The sequence below is a fragment of the Lemur catta genome, chromosome 6 (genome assembly GCF_020740605.2).
Source record: "Lemur catta isolate mLemCat1 chromosome 6, mLemCat1.pri, whole genome shotgun sequence".
NCBI classification, from domain to species: Eukaryota; Metazoa; Chordata; class Mammalia; order Primates; family Lemuridae; genus Lemur; species Lemur catta.
Window position 1 is genome coordinate 98577436 of NC_059133.1, and position 20491 is coordinate 98597926.

Genomic DNA, 20491 nt, shown 5'->3' on the forward strand with positions numbered 1-20491 from the left:
AAGGCAATAGGGACATTGGAGATGGACGCTGGCACCCAGGTCCCCAGTGAATGGGGCTGGCCCTCCTACCCAAGAGCACCTCCACCCGCGGCAGGATCCGCACACGTTGCTGAACAGTTGAGTGAATGGAGCCCTCAGACACCGCGGAACAGCCAGTGAGTGCCTGCGTGAGCTCTGCCCGTGATAGGCACTGAGGGAGCTGCAGGGGAGGATGAAACAATTCTTTACCTTAAAAGTTTACATCCTAATTGGAAAAATGAGGCCGACCTGCCCGGACTATTCAGCAGCAATGCAGGAAATGTCACAGGTTACTCTGTGATTAGTGGCCAATTTAATAGTATGGGGAAAGCTCCCTTATCCACCAATGAAAATAGAAGACAGAATATGTATTAGAGTTCGCAAGAGATCTGCCTCTTTTTACTTCCCATTTAAAATAATTCACTTCTCTATTTCACTATTTCACCCCAATTCATTTCTTTTTTAGAGTCAGGATCTTGTTCTGTCACCCAGGCTGGAGTGCAGTGGCACAATCATAGCTCACTGTAACCTTGAACTCCTAGGCTCAGGCGATCCTCTGCCTCAGCCTCCCTAGTAGCTAGGACTACAGGTGCACACCACCATGCCCAGCTAACTTTTATATTTTTGGTAGATCCTGGATCTTGCTATGTTGCCCAGGCTGGTCTTGAATTCCTGGCTTCAAGCAATCAGCCTTGGCCTCCCAAAGTGCTGGGACTACAGGTGTGAGCCACCATGCCCAGCCCCAACCCATCTTTGTATTTAAGCACACAGTCCTACTTTTCTGAAACAGGAAGCCAGAAAGGCCCTAAGACCCCTCTGTGTCCACAGGCTGGAAAAGTCAAGCCCTGTCTTGCAGTGCAAAGGCCCCTCAGGGCTCGTGTATTCCCACCATAAGCATACCACTCCTGTGCTCCTCTGCCAAAATTCACAGCTGGCCAGCGCTTCCATTTCTGTTCTCGGGAGCCTGAGTGAGTACGTTTATCCCTGTTCCCTGTAGCAGCTCACATACCATTCATGTCTTCTCCAGGGCGGAATTCCTGTAAATATTCCTGACACATCACGGCTTCCAGAATCACTAACTTGTATGCAAACAGTGCAATCCGGTGTGAGTTCATCAGCGAGTAGATAGGGGCCATTTCTCAAACCCTCACACACATTTACATATTCAAATCTGCCCTTAGGTAGACAGAATTAGATTGACCATAATTCTTAAGTCATGGTGCATAATCCCCATAGATCCATGCAGGCCCATTTTAATTTATTTAATTTACAGCATAGTGAAGACCCGTCTACACACCACCAGCACAAGACCTAGAATATTACCAATAACTTACATGCACCTGTGCATTCCTCCCCTGTCCTGCCCTTACACCCGCCCCACGGGCCAGGTAACAGCTAACCTGAATTTCGAGCTTAGCACTCTATCTGGATTTTTTGACTTGTTTGTTTAGTTTCATCTCATACACATACACACATGTGTATTTTAAAAATTTTAGTGTGGCAAAATATATATAACATAAAATTTACCATCTTAACTGTTTTTAAGTGTACACTTCGGTGGTTTTAAATACATTCATGCTGTTGTGCAACCATCACCACCATCCATCTCGAGAACTCTTCTCATCCTGTGAAACTGAAACTCTGTCCCCGTTAAACAACAGCTCCCCAATCCTCCCTCCCTCCCCCCAGGCCCTGGCAACCACCATGCTGCTGCGTGCCTCTGGGAGTTTGGTTACTCTCTAGGTACCTCATGTGCATGGGATCATACAGTGTTTGTCATTTTGTGATTGGCTTAGCATAATTTCCTCAAGGGCCTTCCATGTGTAGCAGGTGTCAGAATCTCCTTCCTTTTTAAGGCTGAATAATATTCCATTGCGTGTATTACCAGGCAATGTAATACCACATTGTGTATACTCACACATCTGTCAATGGACACTTGACTGCTTCCACCTTTTGGCTATTGTGAATAATGGTGCAATGAACATGAGTGTGCAAATATCTCTTCAAGACTCTGCTTTGAATTCTTTTGAGCATATCCCCAGAAGTGGAATTTCTATATCATGTGGTAATTCTACTTTTAATATTTTGAGGACCTGTCATACTGTTTTCTACAGAGGATGTATCATTTTACATTCCCACAGTAGTACACAAGGACTCCAATTCCAAACTTGTTATTTTTCCTGTTCTTGCTTTTTTTTTTTTTTCATGGTAGCTATCCTAATGGGTGTAAGGTGGAGTCTCACAGTGGTTTTGATTTGTATTTCCCTAATGTTTAGTGATATTGAACATATTTTCATGTGCTTATTAGCCATTTGTATATCTTCTTTGGAGAAATGTCTACTCGAGTTCTTTGCCTGTTTTTGAATTGTTTTTGTTTTTTTGGTCATTGCTGAGTTTTAGGAGTTCTTCATATATTCTGGATATTAGTCCTTTATCAGATATATGATTTGCAAACACTTTCTTCCATTCTGTGGGTTGCCTCTTTACTCTGTTGATACTGTCTTTGGATGAGCAAACTTGAAAAATTTTCATGAAGTATAATGTGTTTATTTTTTCTTTTGTTGCCTATGCCTTTGGTGTTATATCCAAGAAATCACTGCCAAGTCCAATGTCATGAATCTTTTTCCTTGTTTTCTACCAGAGGTTTTATAGTTTTAGGTTTTACATTTCCATTTTGAGTTAATTTTTGTATATGAGGTTAGGTAAGAGTCCAGCTTCATTCTTTTGCGTGTAGATATCCAATTGTCCCAGTATCATTTGTTGAAAAGACTGACCTTTCCTTATTGTATGGTTTTGGCACCCTTGTAAAAAATCACCTAATCATATATGTGAGGGTTTAATTCTGAGCTCTTTATTCTATTTCATTGACCTATATATTTGTCTTTATGCCAATATCACACTGCTTTGATTACTGTGGCTTTGTAGCAAGTTTTGAAATCAGGAAGTATGCCTCCTCCAGCTTTCTTTTTCTTCCAAAATTGTTTTGGCTATTTGGGGTTCCTTGAGGTTTCATATGAATATTAGGATGAGTTTTTCTATTTCTGCAAGAGACATCATTGGGATTTTGATAGGGATTGTATTGAATCAGTAGATCACTTTGGGTAATATTGGCATCTTAACAATGTTAAGTATTTCCATCCATGAACATGGAATGTGTTTCCACTTATTTTTGTCCTTAATTTCTTTCTGCATGGTTTTATAGTTCTCATTGTACAAATCTTTAACCTCTTTGGTTAAGTTAATTCCTAAATATTTTATTTTTTTGATGCTATTATAAATGAAATTATCTTCATAGTTTCTCAGATTATTCACCGTTAATGTATAGAAATGCACCTGGTTTTGTGTGTTGAGTTTGTATCCTGTTACTTTGCTGAATTTATTTATTAGATCTAACAACTTTTTGTGTATAGAATCTTTAGGGGTTTACACATATAAGATCATATCATCTGTGAACAGAGATCATTTTACTTCTTCCTTTCCAAGTTTGATGCCTTTTATTTCTTCTTTATGCCTAATCTCTCTGGCTAAAACTTCCAGTACTATGAATAGAAGGCAAAAGTGGATATCCTGGTCTTGTTCCTGATCTTAGAGGAAAAGCTTTCAGTCTTTCACCATTGGGTATGATGTTTGTGGTGGGTTTTTCCACATATGATTTTTATATTAGTTTCCTTCTATTGCAGTTTGTTGAGTGTTTTTATCATGAAATGGTGTTGAATTTTGTCAATGCTTTTTCTGCATCAATTGTGATGATCATGAGATTTTTCTCCTTTTCATTCTCTTAAATGTGGTGTATTACATTGATCAATTTTCATATATTGAACCATCCTTGCATTCCAGGAATAAATCCCACTTGGTGTATATCCCACCATATACCATGGTGTATAATCATTTTAATATGCTGCTGAATTTGAATTGCTAGTATTTTGTTTTTATTCATTCTGCCAATCTCTGTATTTTGATTGTAGAGTTTAATCCATTTATGTTTAAAGTAATTACTGATAGGAGAGACTTATTTCCATCATTTTGCTGTTTGTTTTCTAAGTGTCTTATAGCTTTTTTTATCCCTCATTCTTGCATTATCGTCTTTTGTGTTTAATGGATTTTTTATAGTGAAACAATTTAAATTCATTTCTCATTTCTTTTTGTGCATACTCTATAGTTATTTTATTTGTAGTTACCAAAGGAATTACATTTACCATCTTAAAGTTATAATACTCTAATTTGGATTTATACCAGTTTAGCTTCAATAGCATACAAAAACTCTCCTCCTTTACAGCTCCATGTCCACCCCTTTTGGTTGCTGATATCACAAAATTACAACTTTATACATTGTATACCCCCAAACACAAATTAATAAGTCTTCAAAATGTACCAGTCTCTTAAATTACATAGAAAACAAAGTTTTACATTACAAACAAAAGTTATAATAATACTATCTTTTATATAATAATTGCATTTTAAAATGTATTAGTTTCTTAAATCATGCAGAAAGCAAAAAGTGAGTTCAAACCAGTGTTATGATAATACTGGCTTTTATAATTGCCAATGTATTTACCTTTATGAGATCCTTATTTCTTCATATGGCTTTGAGTTTCTGTCTAGTGTCCTTTCATTTCACTCTGCAGGACTCCCTTGAGCATTTCTTAAAGGACAGGTCTAGTAGTAACAAACTCACTCAGCTTTTAGTAAATATTTATCTGGCAATATCTTAATTTCTCCCTCACTTTTGAAGGATAGTTTTGCCAGACAAGAGGATTCTTGTTGATAAGGTTTTGTTTTTTCTTTTTTGGTCTTTTTAGCACTTTGAATACATCAGCCCACCTACTCTAGCCTCCAAAATTTCTGATGAGGAATCTACTGATTATCTTGTTGAAGATCCTTTGCATATGATGAGTTCCTTCTCACTTTCTGCTTTTGAGAGTCTCCTTTGTCCTTGCCTTTTGAAAGTTTGACTATAATATGGCTCTCTTTGATTTCATCTTACTAAGACTTTGCTGAGCTTCTTGGGTATTTATATGCATGTTTTTCATCAAATTTGGGGAGTTTTCAGCCATTATATCTTCAAATCTTCTCTCCTTCCCCTTTCTCTCACTCTTCTCCTTTGGAGACTCTCACAATACATATATTGGTCATCTTGATGATTTCCCATGGCTTTCTTAGACTCTGTTCACTTGTCTTCAGTCTTCTTTTTCTGTCCCTTAAACTTAATAATTTTCACTGTTCTACCTTCAGTTGTACTGATTCTCTCTTCTGCCTTGTCAAATATTCCTTTAAATGCTTCTAGTGAATTTTTAATTTCAGTTGTATTTTCAGCTCCAGAATTTCTTTATTTCTTCTTAGATTTTCTCTTTATTGATATTTCCATTTTGTTCATACATTGTTTCTTAAATTTTTCTACATCTTTCTTTAGTTCTTTGAACATTTTGAAGATAGTTGTTGAAGTCTGTCTGATAGATCTATCATCTGGTATTTCTGAGAGACAGTTTCTGCTGATTTATTTTTTTCCTTTGAATGGGCCATACTGTCCTGGATTTTTGCTTTTTGTTTGGTTTTTTTTTTTTATATGCTCTGTGATTCTTTTTACTGAAAACTGGATGCTTGAATCTAATAGTATGGTAACTCTGGAGGTCAAGTTCTTCCTCCTTCTCTAGGGTTTTCTGATTTTTGTTATTGCTTTTTGCTATTGTTCTTGTTGTAGGCTCTCTCTGTGCTGAGGCTCAGCCTGAGGTGTAAACTTAAGGTCTTCTAAGGTCTTTCCTGAGCCTTTCCTTGGGCATGCATGATGACTTTCTAATTTTCTCTCTATATGCAGTTGTTTGTGAATGTTCTAGTCTTTAACCTCTGGCTCACAAAAAGGGAAAAAGAGAACAATGAAAGGGGGAAAAAGGGCAATAACCCTTTAAAACTTTTGGAGCCAAGTTCAGCCAGGAGAGGGGCTTTCAATAATGAGAAGAGGTACAACAATGGCCAACCACTTCTTTATCTGCACGGCTGATCAGAAGCAGCAATCAGAAATCAGACCACCAACACTCACTATTTGGAGGACAGGGTCCTTTTTGCCCACCCTGGTCCTGAAAGCTGTGTGCAAGCTGCTCCATGAACACATGCCCAGCTGCCTCTCACAGGGTTGGGGGGTGAGTAGCTGCTACCATGCTAAGAACTGAAATTGACAGAAATTAACTGCAATTTACCACCCAAGACTTCCCCTGGAAGTTTCAAGCCTTTAATAGACTTCAGCATCCCAAAGTAGTTATCCAAAATCGTTACATTAGACAGATTCTATTAGTGCAATTGTTGTCCAAGTAAGGATACAGATTCTTGGTGCTTCCTACTCCACCATCTTCCCAGAACCAACCCTTTGCTTTGCTTGTTTTTGAAATTTATAAGCTTGTTTAGACTTTTAGGACTTTTTCATTCAATATTGTGCCACCAAGATTCATCTGGGTTGTTTCCCATTTTTGTTTTTTACTTTCATGAGCAGTGTTGCTATGAACATTCTTATATATGTCTACTGAGACATATTATAAGAGTTCATTTTGAATATATACCTAGGAATAGAAATACTAGGTCCTAAGATACATGGGTGTACAACTTTTACAAGAAAATTCCAAATTGTTTTCCAAAATACTTGCACCAATTATATTCTACAAGCAATGAATAAGAGATCTTATCAATGCACATTTTCTTTAACTCTGCATGTTGTTAAACTTCAACATTTTTTGTTAATAACTTTTTAGTATAAAGTGGTATTTCACTGTGTTCTGGCACTGCATTTCTCTGATCGCTCATTAAGTTGGGCATCTCTTTTACGTGGTATTAATTGTATTTATTTCCCTTTTGGTGAAATGAGTATTGTCTTTTGCCCACTTAAATACTGAATTTTCTAATGTTAACACATCCTTGCATCCCTATGAAAAACCTAACTTGCTTTTAGTAAGTTATCTTTTTATGCATTTGCTGGATTTGGTTTACTAATATTTTTGTTTAGGACTTTTGTGTCTATATTTATAAGTGAAATATTCCTGTAAATTTTCTTTCCTGTACTATCCTAGTCAGGTTTTCAAAATTGTAGTAACTTCATAAAATATTTTGGGAAGTATTCCCTCTTTCTGGTTTCTGGAAGCATTTGAAAAAGATTAGAATAATCTTTTCCTTGATAAATTCATCTAAAAACCAGATAGGCCTGATATTTCCTTTACAGGAATATAAAATTACTGCTTCAATTTATTGAACACTTGCAACACTAATGCAGTTTTTCTGTTTCTTTTTAAAATTTGGTGAAATATTTTCAATCAGAATCCATCCATTTCATCTGGATTTTCAAATTTATTCATATAAAGCTATTATTCTCATATTATCTTTTAATCTCTGTTGTATCTATAATGGTGTTCCCTTTAATTTGTAGTATTATACATTTTTTCTTTATCAGTTCCTCACTGATTTCGCTATTTTGTTAATCTTTTCAGGAATAAACTTTTGTGTTTGTTGATTGCTCTCTATTGTTTCTTTGTGTTCTATTTCATCTATGTCAGTTCTAACTTTATTGTGTTCTTCTTTCCCTTCCTGTGGATTTATTCTGTTGTTACTCCTCTTAATTTCTTCAATGGAACATGACACTTAGTATTAATTTTTAGCCTTTCTGTATTTCTAAAATAAGTGTCAAGGCTATACCATGTCGCTAGAAGCTCCATTTTTGCTTCATCTCACAAGTTTTGATTTGTGGTGTTTTAAAAAATATTATATTTAATTGTGGTAAAATACATATAAAATTTCCTATCTTAACCATTTTTAAGGGTATATATTTAAAGTGTACATTGGCATTGAGTGCATTCTCATTGTTGTGCAACCATCACCACCATCCATCTCTATAACTCTTTTCATCTTGCAAAACTTTATATTCATTAAACAATAACTCCCCATTCCCTTCTCCTCACCCCAGCCCCTGGCAACCAGCATTTTACTTTTTGTCTTTACAAATTTAACTACTCTAGGTACCTTGTATAAGTGAAATTATACAGTATTTATCATCTTGCGATTAGCTTACTCCACTTAGCAAAATGCCGTGAGGATTCATCCATGTTGTAACATGTGTCAGAATTTCCTTCCTTTTTGAGGCTGAATAATATTTCATTGTATGCATATGCCACATTTTGTTTATCCATTCATTCATCAATGGACACTTGTGTTGCTTCTACCTTTTGGCTATTGTGAATAATGCTGCTATGAACATGAGTGTACAAATATCTCTTCAAAGCTCTACTTTCAATGCTTTTGGGTATATGTGGAACTGATGGGTTCTACTTTTAATTTTTTGAGGAACCATCATACTGTTTTCCACAGCAATTGTACCATTTTACATTCCTACCAACAGTGCATGAGGATTCTAATTGCTCCACATCGTTGCCAGATTCCTGGAGTTTTGTTGTTTTCTGGAGTTCTCTTTTAGTTTTGTTTTTTGAGGTTTTTTTGACGGTAACTATTCTAATGTGTATGAGGTGGTATCTCATTGTGATTTTGATTTGCATTTCCCTAATGATTAGTGATGTTGAACATCTTCTCATGTGCTTATTGTCCATTTGCATATCTTCTTTGAGAAATGTCTATTCAAGTTCTTAGCCCATTTTAAAATCAGGTTGTTTGCTTTTTTGTTGTTGTTGAGTCATGGGAGCTCTTTATATATTCTGAATATCAACCTCTTATCAGATATATGACTTACAAATATTTGCTCCCATCCTATGGGTTGTTTTTTCACTCTGTTGAATGTGTCCTTTGACACATGGAAGTTTTTAATTTTGATGTCCAACTTATCTATTTTTTTATTTTGTTGCCTGTGGTTTTGGTGTCATGGTAGTGTTCTAATTTTCGTTTGCTCCTAAATATTTTTAAATTTTCCTGTGATTTCTTCTTTGATATTTTAGTTATTTAAAAGTATGTTTTTTAATTTACAGATATATAGGAATTTTATATTTACCTTTGTATTATAAACTTCTAATTCAATTGCTTTGTGGTCAGAGAACATGATGTATAAAGGACTGATTATGTGAAATTAATTTAAATTTATTTTAATAGCCTAGAATGACATCAAGTTTTATAAGTATGCCCTATGTGCTTGAGAAAAATATGTGTGTTCTCATTGTTGGATGAAAAATTTCATATATGCCATTAGATCAAGCTTGTTAATTGCATTGCTTAAATATCCTATACCTTTGCTGATTTTATGTTTCTTGACCCTTGTTAACCCACACAACACTTTTTATTTTAAGTCTCATTTGTGATATTCATAGAGTGACACCAGCATTGGTTAGTATTTAGCTGATATATATATTTTTCCATCCCTTTACTTTCAACTTTTCTATGTCATTTTGTTTTAGCTACATCTCTTAATAATAGTTTATGACTTTTAAGGTTTTATCCAAACTGGCAATCTCTTCTGCTAGTTGGCAAATTAAGCACATTTACATTTTTGTCAGTATTGATATATTTGAATGTGCTATCATCTTATTTTTTAATGATACATAACATTTGTACATATTTATAGGGTACATATGATATTATGTTACATGCATAGAGTGTGTAATGATCAAGTCAGTGTATTTAGGGTGTCCATCACCTCAAGTGTTTATCATTTCCATGTGTTGGGAACCTTTAAAGTCTTCTAGCTATTTTGAAATACACAATCAATGCTGTTGACTGTAGTCACCCTCCTCTGCTATTGAACTTTAGAACTTACTTATTCCTTCTATCTAACTGTATATTTGTATCCATTAACCAACCCCTCTTCATTCCCCTGCAACCCACACACTCTTCCCAGCCTCTGGTCTCTATCGTTCTACTCTCTACCTCCATGAGATCAATGTCTTTAGCTCCCACATAAGAGTGAGAACATGCAGTGTTTGTCTTTCTGTGGCTGGCTTATTTCACTTAACATAATGACCTACAGTTCTATCAGTGTTGCTGCAAATGACAGGATTTCATTCTTTTTATGACTAAATATTATTCCATTGTGTATATATACCACGTTTCCTTTGTCCATTTGGCCACTGATGGACATTTAGATTGATCCCATATCTTTACTATTGTGAATAGTGCAACATTAAACCTGCAAGTGCAGGTATCCCTTTGATATACTGATTTCTTTCCCTTTGAATAAATACTCAGTAGTGGGATTGCTGGATCATGTGGTAGCAATATTTGTAGTTTTTTTGAGAAATCTCTGTAATGTTTTCCATAGTGGTTGTACTAATTTACATTCCCACCAACAAGGTATATGAGATCATTTTTCTCCTCATCCTTTTTCAGCATCTGTTATTTTTTGTCATTTTAATAATCACCATTCTAACTGGAGTAAGATAATCTGATTGTGGTTTTGATTTGCATTTCCCTGATGATTAATGATATTGAGCATTTTTTCATATACCCGTTGGCCATTTGTATGTCTTCCTTTGAGAAATGTCTATTCATGTCCTTTGCCTACTTTTTGATGGGATTATTTGTTTTTTTACTGGTGAGCTGTTAGTTTCTTGTATATTCTGCATATTAGTCCCTTATTGGATGAATAGTTTGCAAATATTTTCTCGCATTCTCTTCACTTTGTTGGTTGTTTCTTTTCTTGCACTTAAGTTTTTAGTTTAATATAGTCCCATTTGTCTATTTTTTTTTGTTACCTGTGCTTTTGAGGTCTTAACCATAAAATTTTTGCCTAGACCAATGTCCTATACTGTTTGCTATGTTTTCTTCTAGTAGTTTTACAGCTTCAGGTCTTATGTTTAAGTCATTAATCCATCTTGAGTTGATTTTTGTATATGGTGAGATCTAGGGGTCCAGTTTCATTCTCCTTCATATGGATATCCAGTTTTCCCAGCACCATTTATTGAAGAGGGTGTCCTTTTCCCAATGTACATTCTTGGTGCCTTTGTTGAAAATTAGTTAGCTGTAAATACATGGATTTGTTTCTGGGTTCTCTATTCTGTTCCATTGGTCTATATATCTGTTTAAATACCAATATCAAGCAGTTTGGTTGCTATTGCCTTGTAATATATTTTTAAGTCAAGTAGTGTGATGCCTCCAGCTTTGGTTTTTTTGGGTCTCCCCCCGCCCACCTCAGGATTGTCTTAGCTATTCAGGCTTCTTTTTGATTCCATATGAATTTTAGGATTTTTTTCTAGTTCTGTGAAAAATGACATTGGTATTTTGATAGGGATTGCATTGAATCTGTAGATTGCTTTGGGCAGTATGTTCATTTTAATGCTAATTAATTCTCCTAATCCATGAGCAGAGTATGTCTTTCCGTTTGTGTTCTGTTCAATTTCTTTCATCAGTGTTTTGCAGTTTTTCTTGTAGAAGTCCTTTACCTCCTTGGTTAAATTTATTCCTAGGCATTTTTTAGTAGCTGTTGTAAATGGGATTGCCTTCTTGATTTCTTTCTCATGTAGTTCATTATTGGTGTATAGAAACACTATTGATTTTTGTATGTATCTGGTACATTTGCTGAATTTATCAGATCTATGAGGTTTTTGGTGGAATCTTTAGGTTTTACTAGATATAAGATCATATCATCTGCAAAGAGGGACAATTTAACTTCCTCTTTTCCAGTTTGAATACCTTTTATTTCTTTCTCTTGCCTAATTGCTCTGGCTAGGATTTCCAGGAGTATGTTGAATAGGAGTAGTGAAAGTGGGCATCCTTGTCTTGCTCCAGTTCTTAGAGGAAAGGCTTTCAGCTTTACACCACTTGATATGATGTTGGCTATGAGTTCATCGTGTATGGTCTTTATTATGTTGAGGTATGCTTCTTCTATGCCTACTTTGTTGAAAGTTTTTTTTTATTATGAGGTGTTGTTGAATTTTATCAAATGCTTTTTCTGCATCTATTGATATGATCATACGAGTTTTCCCCTTCATTCTGTTGATGTGATGTATCACATTTATTGATTTGCACATATGGAATGAACCATCCTTGCATCCCTGGTGTAAATCCCATTTGATCATGGTGTATTTTTGAAGTGCTGTTGGATTCAGTTTGCTAGTATTTTTTTTGTTTTTTTTGAGGATTTTTACATCTATATTCTTCAGGGATATTTGCCTGCAGTTTTCTTTTTTTGTTGTGTCCTTGTCTGGTTTTGATAGCAAGGTAATGCTGGACTGGTAGAATGAGTTAGGGAGAATTCCCTCCTCTTTAATTTAATGGAATAGTTTGAGGAGACTTGATGCTAGTTCTTTGAAAATTTGGTAGAATATGGTAGTGAGGCCATCTGGTCCTAGACTTTTCTTTGTTGGGAGATTTTTTATTACTGATTCAATCTCATTGCTGATTATTAGTCTGTTCAGGTTTTCTATTTATTCCTGATTCAATCTTGGTATGTTGTATGTTTCCAGAATTTATCCATTTCCTCTAGGTTTTTCAGTTTGTTAGTGTATAGTTGTTCATAATAATCTCTGATGATCTTTTGTATTTCTATGGTCTCAGTCATAATATCTCTTTTTTCATTTCTGATTTTGTTTGTTTGGGTTTTCTCTGTTTTTTTTTCTTGGTTAGTCTAGCTAGCAGTTTATCAATTTTGTTTATTTTTTCAAAAAATCAACTTTTTGTTTCATTGATCTTTTTATTGTTTTTTGTTTAGTTCTGCTCTGATCTTTATTATTTCTTTCCTTCTACTAATTTTTGGGTTTTTTTGTTTGTTTGTTTGTTTTTGCTTTGCTAGTTTCTTGAGGTATATCATTAGATTGTTTATTTAAAACTTTTCCAGTTTTTTGATGTAGGCATTTATTGCTATAAACTTCCCTCTTGGAACTGCTTTTACTGTATCCCATAGGTTTTGGTATGTTGTGTTTCAATTTTCATTTGTTTCAAGTAATTTTTTGCTTTTCTCCTTAATTTCTTTCTTGACCCAATGGTTATTCAGGAGCATGTTGTTTAATTTGCATGTATCTGTACAGCTTCCAAAGTTCTTCTTCTTGATTTCTAGATTTATTCCATTGCAGTCTGAGAAGATAGTTGAAATGATTTTGATCTTAAAAAATTTGTTGAGACTTGTTTTGTATCCTAACATATGGTCAGTCCTGGAGAATGTTCCATGTGCTGATGAAAGAATAGTCTGTAGCTGTTGGATGAAATGTTCTGTTAATGTCTACTTAGTCCATTTGATCTAATATGCTGTTTAAATATAATGTTTCTTTGTTAATTTTCTGTCTAGATGATCTGTCTAGTGCTGAGAGTGGGGTATTGAAGTTCCTCACTATTATTGTATTGGAGTCCATCTCTCCCTTTAGATCTAATAATATTTGCTTTATATATCTGGGTGCTCTGGTGTTGAGTGCATATTTGTTTAGAATTGTTATATTCTCTTGCTGAATTGATCCATTTATTATTATGTAATGACCATCTTTGTCTCATTTTACTGTTTTTTACTTAAAGTCTGTTTTAGCTGATATGAGTCTGTTCACTTTTGGTTTCTGTTTGCATGTAATATCTTTTTCCATCCCTTTATTTTCAGTCTATATGTGTCTTTACAGGTGAGATGTGTTTCTTGTAGGCAGCATATAATAGGATCATTTTAAATCCATTCAGCCAATCTATATCTTTTAAGTGGAAGGTTTTATCCATTTACATTCAAGATTATTATTGATATGTGAAGGCTTATTCCTGCCATTTTATTAATTGATTTCTGGTTATTTTGTATATCTTTTTTTTCCTTCATTTTTCTCTTATTGTTTATCACTTAGGGTTTGGTAGTTTTCCATAGTAGTAACTTTTGAGTCCTTTCTCTTCCTTGTTTGTGTTTGCTCTACTAGTGAGTTTTATACCTCCGTGCATTTCCATGATGGTAGATATTGTCCTTTTGCTTTCAGGCGCAGGATTCCCTTAAGCATTTCTTTTTTTTTTTTTTTTAATTTCAGGATCTTATGGGGGTACAAACGTTTTGGTTACAAATAATGACTTTGCCTCACCCAAGCCAGGGCTAGAGGTGTGCCCTTCCCCCATACAATGCACACCACATCCATTAGTTGTGAGTTTACCCACCCCTACCTCCCAATACCCAATGAATATCACTACCATGTGAGCACCTTAGTGTTGATCAGTTAGCTCCAATTTGATGGCGAGTACATGTGGTGCTTATTTTTCTATTCTTGTGATACCTCACTTCGAAGGATGGGCTCAAGCTCTATCCAGGATAATATAAGAGGTGCTAAATCACCATTGTTTTTTGTAATTGAGTAGTATTCCATAGTATAGATATACCATATTTTATTAATCCACTCATGGATTGAAGGGCACTTGGGTTGTATCTACATCCTTGCAACAGTGAGTTGTGCTGCTATAAACATTTGAGTGCAGATGTCTTTATTATAGAATGTCTTTTGTTCCTTTCGGTAAATGCCTAATAGTGCTGGATCAAATGGTATTTCTATTTTTTGCTCTTTGAGGTATCTCCAAATTATTTTCCACAGGGGTTGTACTAATTTGCAGTCCCACCAGCAGTGTAAGTGTTCATATCTCTCCACATCGTCACCAGCATTTGTTGTTTTGGGACTTTTTGATAAAGGCCATTCTCACTGGAGTTAGGTGATATCTCCTTGTGGTTTTGATTTGCATTTCCCTAATGATTGGAGACACTGAGCATTTTTTTATACGTTTGCTGGCCATTATTCTGTCTTGTTCCTTAAGCATTTCTTGTAGGGTTGGTCTAGTGGTGATCGATTCCCTCAGCTTTTGCTTGTCTGGCAAAGACTTTATTTCTCCTTCATTTGTGAAGGATAACTTTGCTGGGTATAGTCTCCTTGACTGGCAGGTTTTTTTCCTCCAGTACTTTGAATATATTATCCCATTCTCTCCTAGCCTATAAAGTTTCTGCTGAGAAATCTGCTATTAATCTGATGGGGGGTCCGTTATAAATGACCAGATCTTTTCTCTTGCTATTTTTAGAATTCTCTCTTTGTCTTTGACTTCTGACAATTTGACTATAATGTATCATGGAGAAGACCTTTTTGAATTGTATCTCTTTGGGGAACTCTAAGCTTCTTGTATTTGAATGTCTAAATCTCTCCTCCCAGTTAATAAAGAACTTTAGAACTTTTTTGCTTCCATCTCCTTCCCCCATCCTTACTTCCATTCTGTTGTCATCTAATATTTCAAAATTTTCATCCCCACTAAAGAGATACTATTACTGTTATGTGATATTTTAAATATTGCTTGTTTGGAATTAACCACTTGTTTTCCATTTTATTTGTTTACCATTCCTTTATGTTTCTCAGGCTGTCTTCCCCAGATCATTGTCCTTCTTCTTGAAGTAAACCTTCCAGAAGTTCCATCACAGCAGGGCTCTTGGTGATAAACTGCTTCAGTTTGTGTTTATCTACAAATGTTTTCTTTTATCCTCATTGTTAAAGGATAGTTTTGTTAGGAATGTAATTCTAAATTAATGGTTCTTTTTCTGTCAACATTGTAAAGCTGTTTTTCCATTGTCTTCTGGCTTCGATTGATATTGAGAAAATCTGCTATCAGTTTAACTACTGCTCCTTTGTAGGTCCTTTCTGGCTAATTTCAAGGTATGTATTTATTTATTTGCCTTTAAATTTCTGCAGCTTCACTACTCTGTGCCTATATGTGAATATCCTTTTACTTACCCTGCTTCGGATATATTGTGCTTCCTGGATCTGTAGAGGTGTGTTATTTTTAAATCAATTCTAGAACAATTGCCAACATCATCTCTTCAACCATTGCCTTTCCTCCGTGCTGTCCCTTTTCTCTTTCTGGGTCTCCAGTCAGATGTATATTAGACCTTCTCATTCTAGCCTCAACAGGATACTGGATAAACCCTTCAAATGTATAAATTTTCTTTTTACCTATGAATAATTCACTATCTACTTAATTTATTTTTTCAAACTAAAAATTTTTTTATTTTTGAAAGTATCATAATTTTAAGGCTGTTTCTTTATTCCTGATCATTTCTTGTTGTATGTTTTTCTTTGTGTTGTATATTCTTCTCATACATACCTAATTTATATTATGTATTTGGCAGTTTGGACATCTGTAATTCTTTGGAAGATAAATCTATGGCTCTTGATTCTGCTGTGTCTCACTTATAGGGGCCTACTCCTTATGGATTTGATAATTTTTGCTTGTGAAGCCATACTGCTTATAATCTGAAGGAATCTAATAGGCCTGAGTTGGGAGTCCTCAAGAGGATTCACTTCTGTTTCTGCTTGGGCTTGAAGGTACCCTCATCCAGGACAACCAAAACCCTCTTCTAAGATTTTAATTCAGAGCCAGGAACCTCAGATTAAGCTGCTTCTCCTCATTGCTGTTTTAAGGATCAAATTCCCCACCACCATGCTGCTGTAAGAATGTAGTCTTTGGAAGGCTCCACTTCTCACAGGCACTCTCAGGTCTGGGTCAGGCTTGTGGGAGCTCAAGCTCCGACCACACCACACTACCATGGTGCTGGTCCTGCTCCTCACCTTCAAGGCCTCCGCTGCTGGCTGTCTGGCCCACACCCCTCACACTTGAGGCTCTGTTCTCATTTGTTTGGTTTTGAAGGCATGATCTCTGAAAACCTCTCCTACCTTTGAGAGACCAGTAATGCCTCAAAGGGTATGTGTCATCTGAAGTCTAATTGCTGTGGCATAGAAAGTTCCCTTGGAGCTTCTAAACATTCATGATACTGCCATATTTTTTCTTTTATCCCAAGCACAGCATATTATAATTTCACCTGTTATTTTTAATCATCTTATTTTGAAACTACTATTCTCAATCATGAAAGTTTTTCCAAATAGAGATTCTATTGTGGATCATGATGGTGTTTTCTATGCATTGTGTGGATTTATATACATTTTTTAAATTAGATGAATAGGACAAAATATACCCCAGCACTCTGCTAGTGAGTCAAAGTAAGATTTTTCTTACTTATTCATTTGTTCTTTCATTTAGGTAACAGACATTAGTTGAGCATCTACTCTGCTAGGTGCTGGGAATCCCTGACCTCAAGGAGCTTACAGTCCTATAGCCAAATCATTTCTCATGGCCCAGCCCATGCAAAGGATCATGAGTGCTAATGAGCTTAACTTCCTTACGGGCAGTGGGCTGGAAGTCAGAGCACTTGCCTCTCTCAACACCTTGTCCACATTTTGCTGGGGGGGTAAGGGGTGTTAAACATCACACCTTCCCAAAGCTTCCCCTTTCACTATCTGATATGAGGTTTAGTTTCACAGATGAGTCCCAGACACCACATATGGGGTCCTAGCTGTGAAAGTACCCCCATCTCTGGATCTGTGCAGTTTGGATGGTAGGTGTCTCCTTGCCTGCTGCCTCAGTTTACAGAGTGTGTTCCAGTGGTCCACACCCTGCTGCCCAGGTCTGAAGCTGTTCTGCCTTGGGGGTCATGGCCATTCTGGGAGTCAGCACCCAGACATGGTTCTGGGGCAGTCTCAGCAGGCTAGTAAAAGAACCAGCCTTTATTTCCCCAGGTATAAAATGGACGCCTGACGAGAATGGAGTCATTACCTTTGACTGCCGAAACCGCGGCTGGTAAGAGCTCACAGGGGAAAGGTCTCTGGTCCTGACATTTGTCCTATAGCTGTCAGGTTTTGCCTAGTTCTCTTTCAATCCCTGCCCCTCCCCACCACCACACAAGGCCTTCAGCATGTAGAACCTTGATCCAACACAGAGTAGGAAAAGTTGCCAGCTACATTCCTGCCTTCTTCCCTTTGCAACTGCTTTTGCCGCAGGACTGATTATATTTGTTTTTCCCAGCCCAAACCTCCTTCCAGAACACTGAGCTGTCTCCACATCAACCTGCTATTAGGCTCTCCTCTTGGTCGACACCCCTCTTCTGGCAGATTCGTGACAGAATCTAAGAGTGGACCCCAGCTCTCTCCCTTCCCTCAGGGACCCTGGCCGGTCTAAATCAGAGAGGACAAGAGCTACCCTCAGGGTTTAGCTCATTAGGCAGGCGCGTTCCCAACTATTGCCACCCAAATGGCTTCAGAACTGTGTTGAGTGGTTATGGAACATGATACAGCCTGACATAGATGGGACGTTGACCTGAGTTTCGGGCATGCTTGGGCCAGGATCTGAACAGGGATAACCGGAGACTCGGGCAGGCGGTGGTTCTGGCGATGGTTTCCCCATGTTTTTATTTATTTATTTATTTATTTATTTATTTATTTATTTATTTATTTATTTAATTTCAGCTCATCATGGGGGTACAAAAGCTCAGGTTACATACATTGTCCATGTCCCGCGCATCCCCCTGAGTCAGAGCCTCAGGTGTGTCCATTCCCCAGACAGTGCGCCTGGCACTCACCATGTAGTCATACCTCCATCCCCTCCCCCCACCCCCCACCTCCCCGGGTCTGCACCTTCAAGCATGACCATTCCCCAGACGGTGCGCAACGCACTCATCATGTAGGCGTACACCCATCCCCCCCCCACCCCCCGCCTCAGTCTGATATCCAGTTGGTACCCTTCCCCGATGTGCTTTTAGGTGATGGTCAGGGGGCTTCCCCATCTTGGCCTGTCTCTTTCTTTCTGCTGAAGGTACATCCAAGCTGCTACTTCTCCCAAGGACGTGGTGATTTTGGTGGATGTGAGTGGCAGCATGAAGGGGCTGAGGATGGCCGTTGCCAAGCACACGGTCTCCACCATCCTGGACACCCTGGGAGAGAATGACTTTGTCAATGTCATCGCGGTAAATATGCCTTCCTGTTTTAGCACAGCTCGCACTTGCTCTAGAAAAATCTTTCCTCTGCCCACACTAGAATGACCCACATGGACAGCCACTTGGTGCCTCCTACTGTGGACGATTCTTTCCTCTAAAGCTGAGGCTCTTTCCTAACCCAGGGTCCATCGTCTGCCCGAGGTTGGGCTTCGAGAAGTCCATGAAGTTTCTGAAATCATATGTGAAATATGTGCCCCCATTTTTCTGTGTCTGTATCTTTCGTCAATTTCTCAGAGGCGTCTGGGACCCAGTAAAGGTTAGAAGCACTGGCCTGAGTGAGCGCCCACTTCACCCCGGCCCCGCCATGTGCTCTCTACAAGCCCCCGTTGCTGGCCCACTCTCCACTCTGCCGTTGGAGCAGCGGCCTGGGGTTCTTCCCCGCAGTTCCAGTTCCTCCACGTCCTTTATCGTGCGGAACCCAGACACCCTGGGAGACAGGAGCAATAAAGAAGAAAGAAAAGGGGAGGTACAAGTTAGGAGAACACTTTAAAATGCAGCAAAAGGGTGGGTCAGTTCAGCCCCCTAAGGAGGCAGAGTTGACAGTTAGCTAATCCGAGTTTTCTCCACCAGTCTGTCACGTTGCTGACAATTATTACCTTCCACGGAATTCACTTATTTAGTAAAGAAATACCGAGATGAAGTTGTCTGACTTCAACATGATCGTGCTGGGGTGCAAATGCCCCCATCCCAGAGCGGCGCCCTGCAGCTCACCCACCGTGGCCCTCCATGCTGGCCTCCTCCCCACCCTGGTCCCCACCCTGCGGCAGGGACGGCACAGCCACGGAAAACAGGTCCACCCTCCACAGGAGTGCGACAGTGCTTGTCCCCCAAAGCCTGCACACCTTCCTTCCCGCCTCCCTGCCCAGCACCTCCAGCTGGCGGGGGCGTCACCACGGGCTGCCATTCCTTCCCAACGTTCTCCCAGCACGTGTAAGCGGTTCTGCCGCGCTGTCGCCACCATCCCCCCCCCTTCCTGCCCCTCTGTGCAAGCGGAAGGCAGATCAGGGACACCTTGAAGATTTCTGTTTTAACTCTGGGGAAGCAGGGTGATTAAGAAGAATAGGGCAGTAATACGCATTTTTCTCCCTATGCCCACCCTCTGTTGATAGCTAAAGGACCCTCTTCACTGATGCAGGCAAAAAGAAAAAGGCACAGTCTCTAATCCCCCCACCCAAGCATGGTGGGGAGGGGTCTGTCTGCCCATGGCAGGCTCTGGGGCTCTGGAAGAAGACATTTCCTCTGGTCTTGGGGGCAGAGAGCAAAGGAATTCTGCCAGTAACTGCAGGTTCTCCGTAAGCCCTGGGAGGTGGGTGTACTCAGGCAGCCAACGGAGAAGGTGCCCCAAGACGAGGGTTTGAGGGTTTTAGAGTTAAAGCCCTGTTGTTCTCTCCACTCCCTTCTCTCTGCCTGAAAAAATTGCAAAAACTGTTGAGTGCCCCAGGATGCTATTACATAGGTGCCTTGGTGAGCCTCGCCCCAGAATCCCCTGTGAGCTGCCGGAGCTTCTTTGCTGGGTCCTGACTCCCCAGACTGATCTGTTCGCTCTCTCGCCTCCCCCACTACGGCAACTGCAGTACAATGACTATGTCCATTACATCGAGCCTTGTTTCAAAGGGATCCTTGTCCAAGCGGATCGAGACAACCGAGAGGTGAGTCCACCTGTGGCCTGGTGCTTTTGAGCCCCTGCCCTTGCCAGGATGGGGAGAGTCTGTGCTGACTGCCTCCACACCCCTCTCCTTCCCTCCACGGTGCTGGGAA

At 38.5% G+C, this 20491-nt stretch overlaps 1 protein-coding gene across 1 annotated transcript in view; it reads left to right on the forward strand.

Annotated features, from left to right (window-relative positions):
* CACNA2D4 (calcium voltage-gated channel auxiliary subunit alpha2delta 4) overlaps positions 1-20491 on the forward strand; it is a 112046-nt gene that overhangs the window by 10382 nt on the left and 81173 nt on the right. The window contains exons 9-11 of the mRNA XM_045555209.1: positions 17481-17541; positions 18553-18703; positions 20308-20382. Of these exons, the coding sequence (XP_045411165.1) occupies positions 17481-17541; positions 18553-18703; positions 20308-20382 (287 nt within the window). The remainder of the gene's footprint in view (positions 1-17480; positions 17542-18552; positions 18704-20307; positions 20383-20491) is intronic.